Source organism: Arvicola amphibius, chromosome 3 (assembly GCF_903992535.2).
Source record: "Arvicola amphibius chromosome 3, mArvAmp1.2, whole genome shotgun sequence".
NCBI classification, from domain to species: domain Eukaryota; kingdom Metazoa; phylum Chordata; class Mammalia; order Rodentia; family Cricetidae; genus Arvicola; species Arvicola amphibius.
Window position 1 is genome coordinate 88,894,055 of NC_052049.1, and position 20,803 is coordinate 88,914,857.

Consider the following 20,803-nt stretch of genomic DNA (forward strand, 5'->3'; position numbering starts at 1 on the left):
TTACAGGGATCGAACTCAAGTTGTCAGACTTGGCTGCACATGCCTTTACCTACTGAGCCACCTCTCCAGACCAACACAAGGGTTTTTAATTTTAAGTTTATTTCAGTTGCAAACATACTAAACTTTCATTAAATAGAACTTCCAAGCCCAATGATGGTGGTGCATGCCTTTAACCCAGCACTTGAAGCAGAGGCAAATGGATCTCTGTAAGTTCGAAGCCAGCCTGATCTACAGAGTGAGTATCAGGATAGCCAGGGCTATACAGAGAAACTCTGTCTCAGAAGAAAAAGAAAAAAATAAAATTTCCATGAATACTGACCTGGGAAAACCATGTTCTGACATGTTCTAAATTCTTCTTGTTCCAACCAAGAGACCAGACTGGGTTTGATGAGCTGATACCCTGTGCACAAGGTAAGACACACTGATGAGAAGACGTAGAGAAAAAAATGACAGAACGTCCCAGGGTTCAAGAATTATTGCTTTTTCTCCAGTGTTTGGAGACAAGTGCTGGCTCCAAGCTCACAGAAATATTACTCTTACTGCCTCCCACATGCTTGAATTCCAGAAGTGTGCCACCACACTGCCAGGAACTAGAGTTGTAATGATAAGTAATGAGAAATTATTTTTAAGGCACTAATTATACAAGTACCACCTGTCTATGCCTCAAAGTTTAGCTTGCTCTGCAGCCTAAGGCCCCAGTTAATTTAGTTGTATATACATCTACAAAAAACTAGAGTTTTCTTTCTATAGTACTGGGGGTTGCACCCGGGCCCCACAAGCGATAGGTGCTCGGCCACTGACTCGGATCTCAGCCACGCACTTTACTTTTACTCAAACAGGAAGCAAGAACTGCAATAGCCAGGAAAATATGTTTTAAGGTACTGGCGTGGTTCTCAAAAAGTCCAGGGTCTCCGTATATTTTTTGCTGGGTGGTCGTGGTGCATGCCTTTAATCCCAGCAGGTGGATGATGTGGGATGTCCTTCTCTATGTATTATTGGCTGATGAATAAAGCTGTTTGGGCCAATGACTTAGAAGAGTAAAAACAGGCAAGAAATCTGAACAGATATCTATAGAAAGAGAAGAAGACAGAGTCAAGGAGACACCATGTAGCTGCCAAAGAAGTAACATGCTGCACAGATAAGTCATAGCCTTGTGGCGATACACAGATGAATAAAAATGGGTTAATTTAATACTCAGAACTAGCCAGTAAGAAGCCTAAGACACTGGCCAAATGATGTTGCAATTAATAGTTTCTGTGTGGTTATTTGGGTCTGGGTGGCTGGAAAATGAAAGTACAATCTCCATTTACAGGAGGATCTCTGAGTTCAAGGCCAGCCGGTCTACAGAGTGAGTTCTAGGACAGCCGGGGCTACACAGAGAAACCTTGTCTTGCAAACAAAAAAAACAAAAGAGAGAAAGAGGAGAGAGATCTGCAACAAAGATATCTTTGTTCCTCTAGAAAAATTAACCACAAGTGGATCATATATAGTATTATTAGTAACAGTCATCAAGATAATTAAACTTTCTAATTTACTTATTATTTTGTATGTGTGTATAAGTGTGTGTATAAGGTGTGCTTCTGTATATATGATGGCTAATATCACACCTAGCCTTTACAGGAGAGCTGTGGCCCTAACTCAGGTCCTCTTGCTAGAGCAGTAACCATCTTACTGAGTCATCTCCCCGAGCCCTTCTTAATTAACTGCACGTGTTTGTGGATATGTATGTGTGTGGTATATGTGCATATGGTATATGCACATGTGTGTGCAGGTATGAATGCCTGTGCCCACACACAAAGGACAAAGTGGGGTGCTGGGTGCTTTACTCTAGGGCAGTCTCTCCTGGAACCTTGGCTTGTGTTTTCCCCGTGAGGCTGATCCTCATTTCCAACCTCTCCTCAGTGCCACCCCAGGGTCACAGGTGCATGCAAGACCACAATCCGCTTGTTAGATACATACTGGGATCCCCACTCCAGGTCCTCAAGCAAGTTCTCTTAAGCACCGACCCATCATCTCTTGAACTCCAAGAGAATTTATAGACACACATATGACATAAGATTATACACTGAGGTTTCTAATTTAGCCTATCAACGTAGAGAGGGAAAATATATACTTTCTTTTTGGGGTGGAGAGCAGGGTTTCTCTGAGTAGCATGGATATCCTGGAATTCACTCTGCAGACCAAGATGGCCTCAAATGCAGAAATTCACCGGCCTCTGTCTCCTGAGTGCTAGGACTAAAGACATGAGCCACCACCACCCAGCAAAAACATATATGGCACCCACGTGGATAATTGAATCCACAGAAAGCCTGAGAAAGCTTGGGAAAGAATAGAGTAAAGCATGTTTTCTTGGTAGCCGCTATTTCTCAGGTTTGGCTTTGCTTGCTAGAGGTAAGAAAGCACTCTCATCTAAGAGAGGCTTCCTGACTCAGCTTTAGCTGCAAAATCTTGCAGCTCTTTTAAGAGGTCCTGCCACCAAACACTTAAATGGTGTTGATGAAAAGCTGAACGTTTGTTTTTCAGTTTTCAGCCGTAGCAGGAAAAAAGCTGTGCCGTTTTAAAATGCCAGCTTTCTGGGCAGTCCCACCAGGGCAAACTCTGACTCTTTCAAGCAGGCGGTCCTGACTATGGAGCTTTTGAGTGTTGTTTAACACTGTTGCAGCTTGCTTGCTGGCAGGGACCTTGAACCGCCACAGAGTTGTGGTGTTAAACAAGGCTATAGCCAGTACCTCTGCCATGAGGCTGGAAAGCTAAGGAATGGGCTGGATCTAGCTGTCAAAGCCACGGCTTTAATCCTACCTATATTGCTTGGTAAATTAAAGACTTGTGTGGTCAGAAAAAGAGAGATATACAGTAAAGAGAGATTCAAAGACAAAGAAAACCTCTAAATGGTTTGCAGTGAGTTAAAAATACATGCAGGCTAAAAGTTAAAGTTCTTACAGTTAAAAAAAAGAGAAAGAAAGAAAGAAAAAGGAAGTAGTTTGTTGTGGTGGTATACACCTTTAATCCCAACACTTGGGAGGCAGAGGTAGATTGACCTCTGTGACTTCAAGGTGTGGCAGCACACACCTTTAATCCCAATGCCTGGGAGGCAGAGACGGAAAGATCTCTGTGAGTTCAAGGTGTTGTAGCACACACCTTTAATCCCAGCACTGGGGAGGCAGAGACAGACGGATTTCTGAGAGTTCAAGGACAGCCTGGTCTACAGAGTTATTCCAGGACAAAGATATACAGAGAACCTGTCTCAAAAAATAAAAGTATAAAATAAACGAAATAGAGGTTAAAATAAAGCCGCACAAAGATGGAAAATACACAGAGAATCTTGATACTATATGCTATTATGCTCTTTTTGAATTGTTTGAATGCTGAGGAAGGAGCAACAGCTGCTAAAAGATATTTGTTTACAAATGCTGCTGAACTAATCCAAGAAAGATATCTTGAAAATACCTTGACTTTAGAATTTGGATCTAAGAATATGATACTTTGGAAAAGAGATTCTTCTTTTATTTTTACAGAAAATGAGACCCGTTGGATTGCTTCTATCCCAATATGGTATGATAGACCACACCCTCCTGAAAGGTTGCTGTGAACACCTTCAGAAAATTACTTCACCCAACTGATAACTGAGATGAACCTGGCACACAGGTTACACCATGAAAGATCTGATTAACAGCGTCCCCATTCAGCAGGAAGCAGTTTGGAGAGAAATAACTGCGCCCATTTTCCCAAATATTGTTTATAAATGTTCTTTTACATTTAAAGGGGGATATGATATAGATATGAATAATTTGCATTGGTATGGATTTTAAGGTCAATTTTGTTATATGTATATGTATTTCTAATCTTGATTAAGGTATTGTGATTGTGTAGTTCATTTTAAGAATATAATGTATAATTAGGAAATATAGGTTGCTAATGGATAATCATTGATAATAGTAAAGCTTATAGTCATGTTAGTTAGATTTTCTAGATATATAGAGATATATTTAAGTTAAAAAGGCATTCTTCATATCTTTCAAAGACTACAGAATATTGCATTTTAAATGTTTTAATAAGTTAGGACTGTTCATGACAATGAGACATGTCTGCTCCTGGCAGTACCAATCTACTTCAAGAGGAAGATGGGCATCAAAGAGGCTCCTTATGGAGTTTGATAGCCATTTGGGCAAGAAACTGCTCTTGCCTGGACTGTTGCAGAAACTGGACACAAAGAACCCAACGAGAGAGGACTGCTGAACTTGCCTAAATGTGAGATGATTCTTTGGGGTTCCTAATTTAAGAAAGAGTCTGCGAGACATTCTGAAGGACACAGCAGATAGTGACTGAACTACCTTTGAAATTTCCTGATCATGGAAATGTCTGCTGGAAACTATGGGCCTGTAGGCTGAAGATGGATGCCCCAACAGTACAAAAGAACTTTGGGTGACTGTCCAGGCAGCGAGATGTCTCTGTCATTTCTAGAGTTTTGGAAGTAGCTTACTTCTTGTTCACCTAGGTAATATTGTGTCCTTCTGGAGTCTCTGATGGAGTTGAAGAATAGATAGATAGTTATAGTTGTTTTCCTTTGTTATGATAAAAGATAAAGTAGATATAAATATTGTAACTGTAATTCTTACTTGATAACTTGTTACATGTAATTTTGCTATGTTAAAGTTAAAGCCTTCTTTTTTTGTTTAAACAGAAAAAGGGGAAATGATGTGGGAGAGTCTTCTGTTTGAGTTGATTTCATTGGCTAATAAAGAAACTGCCTGGCCCATTTGATAGACCGCCCCTTAGGTGGGTGGAGTAGACAGAACAGGAAGAGGAAGTGAGGTAGAAGGATCAGTAAGATGCCACGCCTCTCCTAAGTTAGGCAGACTGCCGTGCCTCTCCTCAGAGAGAGATGCCAGATGCGATGAAGCTCCAGCCAAAGATGGACATATGCTAGAAACTAAACGGTAAGGCACCACTTCGTGGTGCTACACAGATTATTAGATATGGGTTAATCAAGATGTGAGTAAGAGGCTGAAAATAATGGGCCAGGCAATCTTTAAAAGAATACAATTTGTGTGTTGTTATTTCGGGGCATAAGCTAGCCGGTGGCCGGGAGCTGGGCAGGATGAAAAGCAGGCCTGCCCGCAGCTCCTCACTACACATATAGAGATCTTAGACTTTTTGAGAACCACCCCAGTACATTAAAACATATTTAAGGTGGTATACACCTTTAATTCTAGCATTCCAAAGACAGAGGCAAGGGTAATATTTGTGAGTTTGAGGTGACCCTGTTTTACATCTCAATTCCAGGCCAGCAAGGGCTACAATGAGAACCTCTGTCTCAAAATACAACAAAACAAAACCAAAAAACAAAATATGCATTTAGGGATGGGGCTGTGTCTTATTCAGAGCTACCATCACCGTTCCTGAAACACAGTCAGTCCATGAGAGGCTGCAGGGAGCAACAGCAATCTCACCTACTGTGGCCAGGTTCTGGTAATTCTCCAGCATCACGTCTCTGTAGAGGCTTCTCTGGGATGGGCTCAGTGAGGTCCATTCCTCTTGGGTAAAGTCCACAGCCACATCCTCAAAGTTCACTAACTCCTAAAATATTGAAAACATGCCATGCTGGTTTTAGCCAATTAAGATCTTTGTTAATGAACATGGGAGGATGAGGAAGTGTAACCCAACATCTAAGAAAATTCCCTGGTCTCCAATTCTCTAACACCAAGGTCCAGTGGCTTTACAAACTCCTCTTTAAACTCACATGTGTGTGTGTGCATGGTGTATACACATGTAAACTGATAGATAGGTACACTTGCCTGTGCAAGTTCATATGGCAGCCAAAAGTTCATGTTGGGATGACTTCCTCAATTAATTCTTCACCTTATTTTCTGAGACAGGGCTTTTAATTGAACCTGGAAATTGCTGTTTCAGCTACACTGGCTGATCAGTGAATCCTGGAATCTACTCATCCCCACCCCAACCCTGAAATTACAGACATAAACAGCCACGCCAAGTTTTACATGGGTACTGGGTCTCAAAATTCAGGTCCCTGTATTTGTACAAAGCCCTTTACCCACTGAGGCATCAAGGACCCCAGCCACCTTTTTACCTTGCTGGAGACAGAACCCGGAACCCTGACTGAGCATGCTAGGCAGGAACTCTACCACCGAGCTCCATCTTCAGCCTTGTTCTCGCTCTCTTATTTCCTCAAGTTAAATGTCACTGCTGACTAGGAACTGGTACCCACAGTACACATGGTATTTCTCTGTATTAGGCACAGTAGCCAGCACCTCCTAAAGATATGATGAGTGTACATACATGAATAAATGTCTTAGGAAAGGAGGCTATCTCATCTACCTTATCATCTGCCAGGGAACTCAAAAAAGGAAGAAACATTCAGTTGGTCAGGGGCCAGCAAGACGACTCAGTGGGTAACGTTACTTGCTGCCAAGACTGATGCCCTAAGTGTGGACCGCAAACACACATGATGTAAGTAGACCACTGACTTTTGCAGTTGTCCTCTGAATCCACACACATTGTGGCATGTGCTCTACACATGCACACTCATGTGAATACACACACACACATACACACACACATGTAATAATAAGAGAAAAATGATCTGACACCATGAAGGTAAAGCCAGATTATTACTGAAAGATCAAGATTAACTGTAAATTTCCAACTCACTTAATAGGAAAGATTTTGTCATAATCACTGGCAACTTGACACAAACTAGACACATCTGAGAATGAGGGGTGTTAACTGAGGAACTGCCTTCATCAGATTAGCCTGTTGGCATTTTCTTGATTTCTGATTGACGAAGAAAGGCCCTGTCCAATGTGGGCAGTACCATTCCCCAGCAAGTGGACGTGGGGTGTTTAAGAAAGGTAGCTGAGCAAGTCAGGGTCATGAGCCAGTAAACAGATTCCATCACTGGTCTCTGCTTCAGTTCCTGCCTAAGTTCTGGTGCTGACATCTCTCAGGGCTGGATTATGACCTGAGAATTCTTCCCTCCTCGTTGCTTTTGGTCCTGGTTTTTATCATGGTAACAGAAGATGAACTATGACAGGGTCTCTATCCCAGGAGCCAGAGCCTTAGGTGAGTGAAGCTCTATTTGCTGTAAACAGCTCTAGAGACAAGTTTGTTCAGAGGATATTGTCTCTAGGTGGAATGTTTTGAATGTGTGTGCATGTGTGTATCTTTTTACCTGATAATTTGTCAGGTAGGCAATCAACATCCTTTGTGCTGATACCTTTTCTTCTTGAAGGCAGACTGAGTCCCCTGAAAGACCTCATGGAAAAGAAGCAGGCATAAATACTCAGTTGTGCAGAGTCTCATCCAAAGGCACAGGAGTCATTCCACCCTAGTACAAAAGCCTCACGTCATCAATCTAACTGCAGACTGACATCTCCCTCCCTCCCTCCTGTTCTCCATCTTTCTTGTTCTGTGCCTCTCACTATAGCTCGCTCTCTCTCCTTCCTCTCTCTCTCGTTTGTTCCCCACCTCTCTCTCTCTCTCTCTCTCTCTCTCTCTCTCTCTCTCTCTCACACACACACACACACACACACACACACACATTTGAGAGCCCATTCCCATCCCTACATGCCAAAGAATACTAGAGCAGTCCTGTGTCATCTACAACCTGAAAGAAGAATGCAAGGAATGCTTCTTACTAGGGCAACTCTACTAATAACATCTTCATTTCATAAGTAAGGAAGCTTTGTGCCCTGAAGATTCCACTTTATCAGGGTTGGAACTGTAACTCAGTCAGTGCAGTACTTGCCTGGAGAGCATGAAGCCCAGGCTCCATCTTAGAACAAATGGGTATAAATGGTGCACACCTGTCATCCCAGCTCAAGAGGTGGAAGCAAAAGGATCAAGAATTCAAGGCCATCATCAGTTACCTAGCAAATTCAAGGCCACCATGGGCTACATGGGGCTCCATCCCAAAAAAAAAAGAAAAGTGTTGGGGGACAGAGAGATGGTTCAGTGGCTAAGGACCCAGGTTCAATTCCCAGCACCCACATGGCAGCTCACAACTGTCCAGTCCCAGGAGATCTGACACCCTCTTCTGACCTCAATAGGCACTACACACACACACACACACACACACACACACACACACACACACGATGCATAAACATTCATACATATAAAAATAAACAAAATCTAAAACAAAAATGGTACTTTATCATGACTATAAAACATATAATGAAGACTGCACCTTTCCCCAGAGGCGCTGCAAATATTCCTGTGAGCCAGCAAGTGGTTTCAACCTGTTTTCCATTCCCAAGGCCTTACCATGGGACGAGTCAGTCGCTGCCATCCTGTAATGCAGAAGTGGGTCCAAGTGTTCCTTTCACTGGGGCTGTCGTCACTTTAGTGTAGCTGTGAGTTTCAGTGGACAGTGGCACTCTCCATTGCCTGTTGTACACAGCCATTAGCATTTCTGCAGTATCAATCACTAACATCAGTTACTTAGACAATACCTATCAATTATACGTTAACTATATGCAGGAAGTACATAGGAAGATCACTACACACAGTTCTCCCTGAAACATGAATTCTAGTGATACTAGCTGCAATTTACTGAGGGATGCTATGTAGCAACTGTGCAAGGAGTGTGTGTCCATGTGTTCAATTAATCATTATAATCACCCTTCTCAGTAAATACAACTGCCCTTAAAAGATCTATATTCAAAGCCAAGTAGGTGGTGCATGCCTGTAATGCCAGTGCTGTACACTGGATATTTGTTGCTCTCATTGGTTTGATAAAGGACTCTCACTGATTTAACAAAGGACTAAATGGCCAATAGCTAGTCAGGCATAGGTTAGGCAGGATTTGTGGACAAAAAGAGAGAATGGGGATAAAGAAGGGCAGAGTCGCCAACGAGATGCAGAGGAAGCAGGAGATGAACATGCCGTGCTAAAAAAGGTACTACCACGTGATAGAGCATATATAAAGCTAGTTAGTAACAAGTCTAAGCTATCAGCCGAGCATTTACAATTAATAACAAGTCTCTGTGTGGTTGAGAGCTGGCGGGTGGAACAGAAAACCCTGCAAACATGCCAGCCATTGAGAGGTTGCACCAGGGAAATTGCTGTGAGTTCAAAGCTAGCCAGGATATAAACTTTGCCTCAAAAAAAACAGGGAGTTGGCAAAATGGCTAAGCAGGTAAGGCACTTGTGTCCAGACAATGAGCTTCACAGCTTGAGTTTGATCTCCACGACCCATGTAAAGGTGGAAGGCACCCTTCTCCCTACATCATACACACAAAGAAAACAATCCGAAAATTTAAAACAGAACAAAATAGGAAAGGATCTATATTCAGAGAGCATTAGCGATTGCTCATTTATCTTCTGGTTCAGGTGATGATGCAGGACTTAAAGGCAGGTAAAGGTTTCTTTCATTACTATGCAAACTTGTTCTCATCTTCAACAAGTGGGAAAATTATATGTACAACAGGCAGATCGTTACTTTCTTATTTGTGTGTATGCCTTCTGTAAATGTGCACATGCAGAGGTCAGAAGGCGGCTATGCCCTTCCCCATCTTTCTTCACCCATTCATTTAAGGTGGGGTGTTTCCCTGAACCAGGGGCTCACATTTTCTCAGCTATGCTGAAAGCCAGAAAGCTCCAGTGGTCCTCCTGTCTCCATCCTCCATAGGACTGGAGTTACAGATGTTAATTGGACACATAGTTTGTTACACGAGTGCTCAGATCTACAGCAAATGTACTTGAAAATTGAGCCATCTTTATGGTCTCAAAATAATCCTTTTGTTTTCAGGTAGAATTTTCTTGGTGGTGGTTTTTGATCCTGTTTGACAGGTGTGGAGGATGGAACTCAAGATTCATGCAGGATAGACAAGAGTTCTACATCTGAGCTATACCTCCATCTTAAATGTAAAGGTATTTGGGCAGGGGGATCTCAAATCATAATTTAAGCAGTAAGCAACCTCAGCAAGGTCTTGGTAGGAAACTCAAGCCTCTGCCCCAGCACAGGGGTGGTGAGAGGAAACTCAAGCCTCTCCCCCAGCACAGGGGTGGCGCGAGCAACATTAGATCTGCTCAACACCTTTTCTATGGGTCTTTTCAGAGAACCATCTTTTCCGTTTTTGTTTTAGGATTCCTGTTTGCCTGCCTGAAACAAAATTATTATTATTAATTATTATTAATAATAAGGTGGGAATAGTGTTTCATAGTGTTTAATTTTTTCATCAGTTTGCTTTAATTTCCTTCTCACACTTTTTTCCCTCTTCTTCCTCTTCCTCCTTTTCCTCTTTTTTTTTTTTCCCGAGACAGTTTTCTGTATAGCCCTGGCTAACTTGGAATTTATTCTATAGATCAGGCTGGCCTTGAACTCAGGGATCACCTGTCTCTGCCTCACAAGTTGTTTAAAAAAAACAAAAACAAAAAAGCAAAAACTAAAACAAGGTCTCATGTCCTAGGCTGGCCTCAAACTCACGATGTAGCCACGGTTGGTCTTGCACTTCTAATCCTCTTGCCGCCATTTCTCAAGTGCTAGGATTAACACAGATGTGTGCCACCATGCCCAATGGATGTGGCAATGCTGATCAAACCCAGAGTTTTGTGCATGCTAGGCAAGCACTATACCAACTGATTTATATCCCAACAGCCTTTTGGTTCATCATTAAGCATTATGTATCTTAAAAATAATTCTGTGGAATGGAGAGACGGCTCAGTAGTTAAATCCTAGGTTTGCAACCAAAAATATAAAAAGCATTTTTGCTAAAATTTAATGGCAATCATCAAACCCTGAACAGCAGTCCAAATTATATAGTACAAGTTACACAGTTCATTATCGATAAATCAAATTATATACTCACAGAAACCTTACACAGGCCCTATTCCATAGATCAGACTAAAATACTGACTCTAAGATATAATTAAAACTCAAGCACACCTTTGTGAGAAGAGGGGAAGCATATGTCGTGTGCACAAAGCCTAGGGGGCATGGGATGTCCAGCTCTACCCCTTTCTACCACATCCACCGAGACAGCATCTGTCACTAAACCCCCAGCTGACTGGTAGCCAGCGAGCCCGGCAATCCTTTGCCTGTCACACGATTGGGGCTATAGGTATACAAATGACAATGCCATGGATATTGGGGGTTTGAACTGTTTCTCACGCTGTACACAGCGCTCTCACTGAGCCAACTCTTCAGTTCACATGTACGCATCTTAAATATGCACTGGAGTTTTGATAAAGGCTTATGTCCTAACACATTCCTAAACAGGATAAAAGCATCTCCACAGAAAGCCCACAGTCCTCCCTTTCCAGTTCCTTCTTGAATTTGTGATTTCTTGCTTCAGTCTGCCGAGTACTTGGGTTACAGGTATGTACCACAATGCCTGGCTCCCAGACAAGCATTTCTGTTTTCTTTTGTCTACCACATATAATATGTAAGTGAAAATGGGACAAGCTGTTCATCTTTTCCAAATGTTGACTGTGGAGGCAAAAAAGCCAAAAATGAACAACAAAATTCCTCTTTCTCTTGCTCCAGTGCCTTGTGATGCCCTGTTATCTAATAAAAGCTTAACTCTTAGCTTAACCATGGCATCTCATCTCAAATGGTCAATCTTTTCTTCCCTTTTTATTAAACATGGGGTTTCTTGCACCAATCTTAGAAAGGACAAACGGTGTTTAAAAAGCTTACTATCTAGCAGGATACTGAAGTGTCACCTTTTATCTCAATGACCCCAATCAAATGGCCCAGGATACAAGTTAGGTTAATGTCTCTTAGCTGCTACAGAAGGTACCCATTCTCTCTCAGAGACAGCAAGTGCCTGAGAATTTCTATGCCGCGTTTGTTAACAATGCATAGTCATAGTGTGTGTTTGTGTGTGCATATGCACCAATGTGCATGTGTGTTTATGTATAGGTCAGAGGCCAACTTTCTGGGGTTGTTCTCACCTACCACCATTATGTCATAGGACCACATTCAGGTTATCACCCTGCTGAGTCATCTCTCTGGCCCATAACATACACTCTTCATTAAAACTTTGTATCAATTTTGATCTGGCAAATACTTCTACTCCCATGCCTAGAGCTCCCTGCTCTCGTCATATTTAAACTATCTTCTATTTAAGAAAACACCGGGGAGCTGGAGAGATGGCTCTCATAGAGGACCCTGGTTCAGTTCCCAGCACCCACATGGCAGTACACACTGTCTGTAACTCCAGTTCCAGAGGATCTGGTACCCTCACATAGACATACAAGCAGGCAAAACACCAATATACATAAAAATGAATAAATCTTAAAAAAAACTTTGGAAAATATATTAATATCATCTTCTGGAATTAAGGACTTGCCTTGAAAAATGTGCTATGTACATTTTGCATGATTATGGGCTAGGCACACATTTTAAACCTTAGTATTTCATGAAAAGCAAAACCTCATACCACCTCTAAAAATGCTTATAAGCTGGGCATAGTTGTGTACACCTTTAATCTCAGTACTCACAAGGCAGAGGCAGGTAGATCTCTGTGAGTTACAGGCCAGGCTGGTCTGAATAGTAAGTTTCATGCCAGCCTGAGCTACACAGTGGTTAGAGACCCTGTCTCAAAAACAATTTTTATATATACCAAAAAGGTGACTGTACCTTCAACAAAACAAAAAGTTCCAGTGTTTTGTACTTTCAAGCCTATGTCTGAGATCCTACCATGAACTTCAGATTGAAATCGAGGGCAACAGACATGCACAGCCAAGCAGTCCTGCTAAGTGTACAGTTCCCCTCATCACGATAGCTCAGGCTCCAGTCCCTGCTGCAATACGATCTGACCTCTTTCCAGGGGACAACCCACTCCCCAGCTCCACCCTATCCACACACATTGGCTCCTAGCCTGTTCCTTCTCCCAACATAAACATCTTTCAGAAATACCAATTGGAGTGAGTATATGCTTTTGAAAGTCTATTTCAAAAAAAGGGGTGGTCAGCAGTTTCTCTTTAGAATACCTTTATTCCTACCAGGGCAATTAGAGATCCTTCTGAAATTGTACAACTGAGTATTAACTAGATTTAATTAAATGATTTTCATAACACAATATAAATTTAAGTTTCCAGGAAATACATTAAGAATGGGAGGGTGAGAACAATACCTTGTTTGTGCACTCAACCACAGCACAGCTTGACTTGACCACACACACCAGTGTCCAATGTGAGTTTTGCTTTGCTGTTTGTTTGGGTTTTGTTTTTGTTTTGTTTTGTTTTGTTTTGTTTTGTTTGGTTCTTCAAGACAGGGTTTCTCCGTGCAGCTCTGGTTGTCCTAGAACTTGCTCTGTAGACTAGGCTGGCCTCGAATTCAGAGATCACCTGCCTCTGCTCCTGAGTGCTGGGATTAAAGGCATATGCTACCACTCAGCTATGAATTCTTTTTTTGATAAGTTTTTTTTTTCCCAAATGTATCTTGAGGGTTGTTTGCATGCATGTATGTGCACTATGTGTATGGCTGGTATCCAAGTTAGAAAAATCCAAGTATTGGATTCCCCTTGAACTGGAGTTACAGATGGTTACAAAGCACCACGTGGGTGCTGGGAACCAAACATTGGTCCTCTGCAAGAGCAGTAAGTGCTCTTAACTGCTGAGCCATCTCTCTAGCACCTCCACAACATGAACTGTTAGTGGGTTTTGGTCTAAAAGTGCAATAATATTATTATTATTTATTATTGTGTGCTGTGGGAATTGGTTATGACTGAACATGTGCAGAAGTAGAGGGCAACATTCAGAAACAGGCTCTCTCACTCTGAGCTCTAGGGACTGGACTCGGCCTGTCAAGACTTGGGAGCAGGCACCTTCAGTTGCTGAGCTATCTCAATGGTCCTTTATATACTACATTATTACTACTGTGTGTGTGTGTGTGTGTGTGTGTGTGTGTGTGTGTGTGTGTACACTCTCACGCACACATGCCTGTGTGCAGGTATATGTGCCATGGTATACAGAAGGTAAGCAAACAAATTTGGGAAGCTGGTTCTCTTCCAACTGTGGGTTCAAGGGATTAAATTCAAATCACGTTCACACAGCAATTAGTTTACCCACTGAGCCATCTCACTACCCTTTGTACAGTTATGACTGTTACTGTTTATATGTGTGGGTATGGGGTCCATGGCACCCATGTAGAGATCAGAGAACAATTTTGGGGAGTTGGTTCTCTCCTTCCACCATGTGGGTCCCAAGGATTGAGTTTAGGAGGTCAGGTTTGGCACCAAGCACCTTTACCATTGAGCCACCTTACTGGTCTTTTTTGATCATCCCAAGTGCCAGGGTTATAAATGCACCTTTATTCCTGGTAACTCAATTTGGGTGGTGTGTGTGTGTGTGTGTGTGTGTATGTGTGCGCACACGTGTGTGTGTGCGCGCGTGTGTACCATCGCACATGTGCACAAAAGAGCACACACACCACATGTGTCCAGGTGCCTGTGGAGGCCAAAAAGGTGTACCTTGAAACTAGAATTACTGATGGTTGGGTTGGAGAGATGGCTCAGTGGTTAAGAGCACAGGTTCCAAAGGTCCTGAGTTCAATTCCCAGCAACCACATGGTGGTGGCTCACAACCATCTGTAATGAGATTTTGTGCCCTCTTCTGGCCTGCAGGTATACGCAAAGACAGAACACTGTATACATAATAAATAAATCTTAAAAAAAAAAAAAAAAAAAGAATTACTGACACCCTGACGTGGATCCTCTGGAAGAACAGCAAGTACTGCGGAGTCATCATTCCAGCACGACATCTCAGTACTTTAAGCAGCAACTGAGAATAATCATTCAATAAGCATTAGAGATTTTTAAATACGTATGATTGTGTGTACATGTATAGGCATGCACATGGGGGGGGGGGCGGTCAGAGGACAGCTTTCAGGAGCTAGTTCTCTCCTCCACTACTGTGGGTTCCAGGGGTCAAATTCAGGTTCCAAGTCTTGCATGACAAGTGCTTTCGTGCACTGAGCCACCTACAGGCCCTGAACTAAACAATCTTATCAAAAGCAATGTTCAGGATGATGGGTTTATCTGGCTTACAATTAGAGACTATAGCCTGTTACCAAGGGGGAATTTAGGCATGAATTCAAGCAGCTATTCACTTCACACTGACGATCAAGAGCAGAGAAATGAATGAATTCTTGCTTGCTTGCTCTTCTGTCTTATACAGTTCAGAGCTCCAAACCAGGGACTGCTAGCATCCTCAACGGGCTGGGACTCCCTATAGAAATTAACAATCAAGACAATGCCCCCACACCAATCTGATTTACACAGTTCCTTACTGAGACTCTCTTTCCAAGTGATTCCAGGTGGACGTTTACAATTAAAAGTTAACTGTCACATCACAAAGGAGAAAAATGAATAATTCAACAGGATGGGTTAAACGAGGTAGGGATGAGATGGCAGAATAGAAGAGGAAGTATGGAGAAAGACATTAAAAGTCTTTTGAAAGCATCATATAGATGCCTACCTTCCCAAAATATATACTTATATAAAAAGAGTTTAAAAAGAATTACCCTGTAACCAGGCAACAATGTCCCTACTGGATATACCACCGTCTAACAAAAAATCCAGTGCCAAGAATGGATTACCTCTTCGGGTGGTGCTGCACAGACCTCCAAACATTCCAGACTATTGCTATTGCTCGTGGTTACCCTTCAGAACCCGAGAATAAGACCCTATTGCTGGGGGCTGGAGAGATGGCTCAGAGGTTAAGAGCACTGCCTGCTCTTCCAAAGGTCCTGAGTTCAATTCCCAGCAACCACATGGTGGCTCACAACCATCTGTAATGGGGTCTGGTGCCCTCTTCTGGCCTGCAGGTATACACGCAGACAGAATATTGTATACATAATAAATAAATATTTGAAAAAAAAAAGACCCTATTGCTGAAGACACCACATACTTGAGTCACAGAACCTGAAGAAATCAAATTTCTCTTAACCTAGAAACTTCATCCCTACTGACTAGTTTTTATACTGCTGAGTGCTAGGCTTGCTACTGGGGAAAAGGGGTAATTGCTAATATATTTTAAATATGTAATTTATTTTTATATTATGTTCATTAGTGTTTTGCCTGTATGTATGTCTGTGTGAGAGTATCATGTCAAAAGCCCTGGATCTGGAATTACAGATAGGTGTAACCTGCCATGTGGGTGCTGGGAATTGAACCCGGGTGACCTGGAAGAAGAGCTAGTGCTTTTAACCGCTGAGTCATCTCTCCAGTCCTGGAATGACCAATCTTATCCAGCTGTGAAATCTGCAAAGCTGCAATAATGACCACCCTGGCACAATTATGCCCACTGATGTAACCACTAGTGGCACAAATGAATGGGAGTAACCAAACACTTTCTGATTGGATTTAAGACCACCTGCACAAGATGGAACCCATACCCATTATCAGAGTCAAGAACCTGTGATTAATAGGCCACAGACCCTAGGAGGAAACCTACCATTATCATTGTACTAAACAGACATAAATGAATAAACCCATGACTTATCACTATACCCACAAGTTAGTGCATCTCTAAATCTTCATCAGAGAAGCTTCTTGCAGTAGATGGCAATCAACACAGAGATCTTCAACTGGTCATGTTGCAGAGAATAAGAAGCTGTGGAGTGCTTAGCCCTTGGTGAGACATCTATATCACACCCTTCCCCTCAAGGTTCAGGAATCGAGAGAGAGTAGAAAGGACTAGAGGCCACAAATGACTATAATGAAAGTGTTTCCCAGACACACCAGGGCACTTGCACAAATGAACTCACAATGGCTGTGTAACATAAGCAAGACCTCTGCAAGCTCAAGCCAGACAAAATCCCAGCACAGGGGGGAAAGGTGGTGTGATGTCTAACACCCAGCAGAGGATGAATGGCAGCTTACGGGAGGAATCAGCTGTGAGTATAAAACTGTGACCTCTTGTAGGTTGTCCACAATTCAGTGGATGGAGTATTTGGGCTACACAAATGGGATGAAGAGGAGGAAGAAGCAGAAACAGAAAAGCTGGGCAGGAAGGGAGATGGGAACTGACCTGGAGAAGTTGGGGAGGAGCGAATAAGATTAATAGACACCATATTAAACTCTCAAAGGGAAAAAAATTAAAGCAGCATCACAGGCACATTGTGTGACAGGCCATACTTCATGCTGCCATTGAGGAATTTCCAAGCATTATTATAAGGTGTTAGCTGGAATCTATAACTTGATTTTGACAAAAGATGTTGAATTGGTGTAAATACTTGAGGCTTTTATTTATGATACATCCTGTAACACAAAACTAAATATATTAATTACTTCCAAATTTACATGCCAGTATGCTGAAAAAGATGACTATGAGACAATAAAATATTGAGAGAAACCATATTTACTTAACTTTTATTATAGTATATTGTTGAAATTATTCAATTTCTTAGTTATTTCTGTTCATCTATTATTGTACCGAATTTATAAATTAATCACAGATACATATGTTTAGGAGCAGAAAATGATATACACAGAGTTCTATACCCTTTACAGTTTGAGGTCGCTACAGACATTCTTAGAAAGTATCACTCATGGGACCTGGGGAAAGGCTCAGTGAGCAAAACACTTGCTGGGTAAGCATGAGGACCCTGAGTGTGAACCCTGGCACCCATGTGAAACCAAATAGGTTGGCACACGTCTGCAACCCCAGTGCTGGGGGGTATAGGACAGAGACTTTTTAGCCAGATAGTCTAGCCGAAATGATGAGCTCCAGTTTTAATGAGAAGCCCTATCTCAAGGAGGCAGAAGACACAAATGTTGACCTCTGAGTTCTATGTGTGCATCTAAACACATAAAAAAACACATAAAAATATTCACAAAATACACAAATAGTTAAATGATTTTAAAACACATTTATTAAAAAAGGAAGTCTCTCCTATAGATAAGGGGACCATTATGCTGTTCATTTTACTCAGTAGCCTAAGATGATGGAGGGAGGTGCCCATTGAGAAAAGAACTCACAAGACTACTATATACACTGGGTTTGGTTACATTATGGAAAACATGGGGAAATGAGCAAAGAGAAATACATGTGCTGCTTACTGGGGGCCCCAGTTGAGACCAAAGGTGCTATTATAAAGCGGGAAATGTACTCACAAGATGTGGTAATATGAGTAAAGTATAGTGATACAGACCTGGAATTCCAGCACTTAGGAGGTAGAAACAGGAAGTCCTTGAGTATAGGGTCATCCTCAGCTACACAGGGAGTTCAAGGCCAGCCTGAGTTCTGTCTCAAAACAAAACTGAGTATGATATTTTAGTTAACAAAGGGGAATATGCTTAACAATTGCTCCACAGTTTACATGTGAGAACAGGATAGCTGGTTGACCACAGCATTGAATGCTAAGGTCAACAATCCACTCTACAGCTTGAACAGGTGTGCTAGTTCCTGCACTTGGCCTTCATTACACAGCAGCATCATATTCAGCTGCACTTCATAACGCACCAGTATTCTCCTTAAAGCACACAAACTCTCATTGCTATTCACACATCAAACCCCGGCTGCTCCTTGTAAAGCCTTGGAGTCTGAGAGACCTCCACCTGGGTACAGGAAGCCATTGTTCCCACAGCTATAATTTACAAGAGGACCCAGATTTGATTCAACACCAGCTTGAGCCTTAATATCCACAACCTGGACAGCTGGGTATGGAAAGTCAAAGACTCAGCATTTGTGATAACCTGTTCTCAGATAGCCTGGTAGGTATGTCATTTGCTGTCTTAATGTATGGCCCAGAGCTGAGAAAGGCAGTTTCTTCTATCAGAAGAGTAAGGCAACAAAAGGTTATTTGGGACAGATAATCCACAAGGCAGGAAAAATACTGATAAAACCTCTACAGTGAAGAAGTATCTAGGGCACTAACAGGATTAGCTGTTAGTTTCAATTTGTCAATAAAATTTTAAAATAAAGATATATTCCCACCAGAACAAAAACAGCATGGCCAGCAAGGTGGATCAGTAGAAAAAGGTGCTCACCATCAATCCTCACAGGCCCCACAGGGTGAAGGAGAGAACCAGCTCTCACAAGCCGCCCCCTGATCTCAACACCCCTCCAATAACTGTAATTAAAATAGGAGGAAAGGATGAGTGAGTAAAAGACACTGCACTGTATGTGTGCGTAACTAAGTGTGCCAGGACCAGTACGTGCGTGTGTAACTAACAGCGTGCCAGGGCCAGGACATGTGTGTAACTAACAGCGTGCCAGGGCCAGTGTGTGTGTAACTAACAGCGTGCCAGGGCAGTTATGTGTGTGTAACTAAGAGTGTGCCAGGGCCAGTATGTGTGTGTAACTAACAGTGTGCCAGGGCCAGTGTGTGTGTGTAACTAACAGCGTGCCAGGGCCAGTGTGTGTGTAACTAACAGCGTGCCAGGGCAGTTATGTGTGTGTAACTAAGAGTGTGCCAGGGCCAGTATGTGTGTGTAACTAACAGTGTGCCAGGGCCAGTGTGTGTGTGTAACTAACAGCGTGCCAGGGCCAGGACATGTGTGTAACTAACAGCGTGCCAGGGCCAGTGTGTGTGTAACTAACAGCGTGCCAGGGCAGTTATGTGTGTGTAACTAAGAGTGTGCCAGGGCCAGTGTGTGTGTGTAACTAACAGCGTGCCAGGGCCAGTGTGTGTGTGTAACTAACAGCGTGCCAGGGCCAGTGTGTGTAACTAACAGTGTGCCAGGGCCGGTGTGTGTAACTAACAGTGTGCCAGGGCCAGTGTGTGTAACTAACAGCATGCCAGGGCCAGTGTGTGTGTGTAACTAACAGCGTGCCAGGGCCAGTGTGTGTGTGTAACTAACAGCGTGCCAGGGCCAGTGTGTGTGTGTAACTAACAGCATGCCAGGGCCGGTGTGTGTAACTAACAGTGTGCCAGGGCCAGTGTGTGTAACTAACAGCGTGCTAGGCCAGTGTGTGTGTGTGTGTAACTAACAGCGTGCCAGGGCCAGTGTGTGTGTGTAACTAACAGTGTGCCAGGGCCAGTGTGTGTGTGTAACTAACAGCGTGCCAGGGCCAGTGAAGTGGCTCAGTGAAAAGCTGAGCTCTAACCCTGTAACCCAGAGGTTTTTAACAGTCAATTTCCATAAATGCTGTGGCACTTCTATATGAGCACAAGCACCCCTACACACACACACACACACACACACACACACACACACACAAATAAAATAAATGCAGAAGCTAAGTGTGCCAAATGAAATCCTGAAAGGTACTACCAATGTCATACCTTCCTAGGAAAGTGTGTGCAGTTAAGATGCCCGAGTGGACTATGTGTGGCAACAAAATCGCTGCAGCGCCTCAAAGGCGCCCGTGACACACTGTGTTCACACTGGAGGAGTGAGGCACACTACCGCTAACAAGCTCTTGAAATAGACAGAGGGGCTGGTGGGATGGTTCAGTGAGTACAGGGCTTGCCACGCCATCCCCAGAACCCACATCAAGGGGAAGGACAGGGAGAGAAGCAACCTTACACAGCTGTCCTCTGACCTCCGTCCACACACCCACGTCACAAAGAAAAATAAATTAAATAAAAAGAAATAGTCACTAAAAGGAAAATATTAGCCAATATATAAGTAAAAAATGTTTACAAGTTGTTGATTGATAAAATTAGAACAATATTCAATATTGTATATGGGGCTCTGATTATAGAACCATAACTGGGGCTGCAAGGTGCTATCTGTATCTATCTGACCTATGGAAATCAATTATAGAAATTGTGAATTTTAAATTAGATCACAAGCTAGAAACTTTTATTACTTTACTTACATATGATAAAATTTATCACATATTCATTTTATATTGTTCACATTAAAACACAGACATAGGATTATGT

The 20,803-nt window shown here is 42.5% G+C and overlaps 1 protein-coding gene across 4 annotated transcripts in view; it reads right to left on the minus strand.

The window, feature by feature from the left end:
- The window catches only part of LOC119810638 (zinc finger protein 426-like), a 28,326-nt gene that overhangs the window by 3,812 nt on the left and 3,711 nt on the right, over positions 1-20,803 (minus strand). The window contains exons 3-7 of one of the 4 annotated variants that reach the window (XM_038324210.1): positions 18,122-19,042; positions 8,284-8,406; positions 7,190-7,272; positions 5,451-5,577; positions 320-400 (exon numbers count right to left, since the gene is read on the minus strand). In XM_038324210.1, the coding sequence (XP_038180138.1) occupies positions 320-400; positions 5,451-5,577; positions 7,190-7,272; positions 8,284-8,308 (316 nt within the window). In that variant the 5' untranslated portion in view covers positions 8,309-8,406; positions 18,122-19,042. Of the gene's footprint in view, positions 1-319; positions 401-5,450; positions 5,578-7,189; positions 7,315-8,283; positions 8,407-18,121; positions 19,161-20,803 lie in introns of those variants that run through there. The other 3 variants (XM_038324211.1, XM_038324213.1, XM_038324214.1) reach the window with 3 other exon arrangements.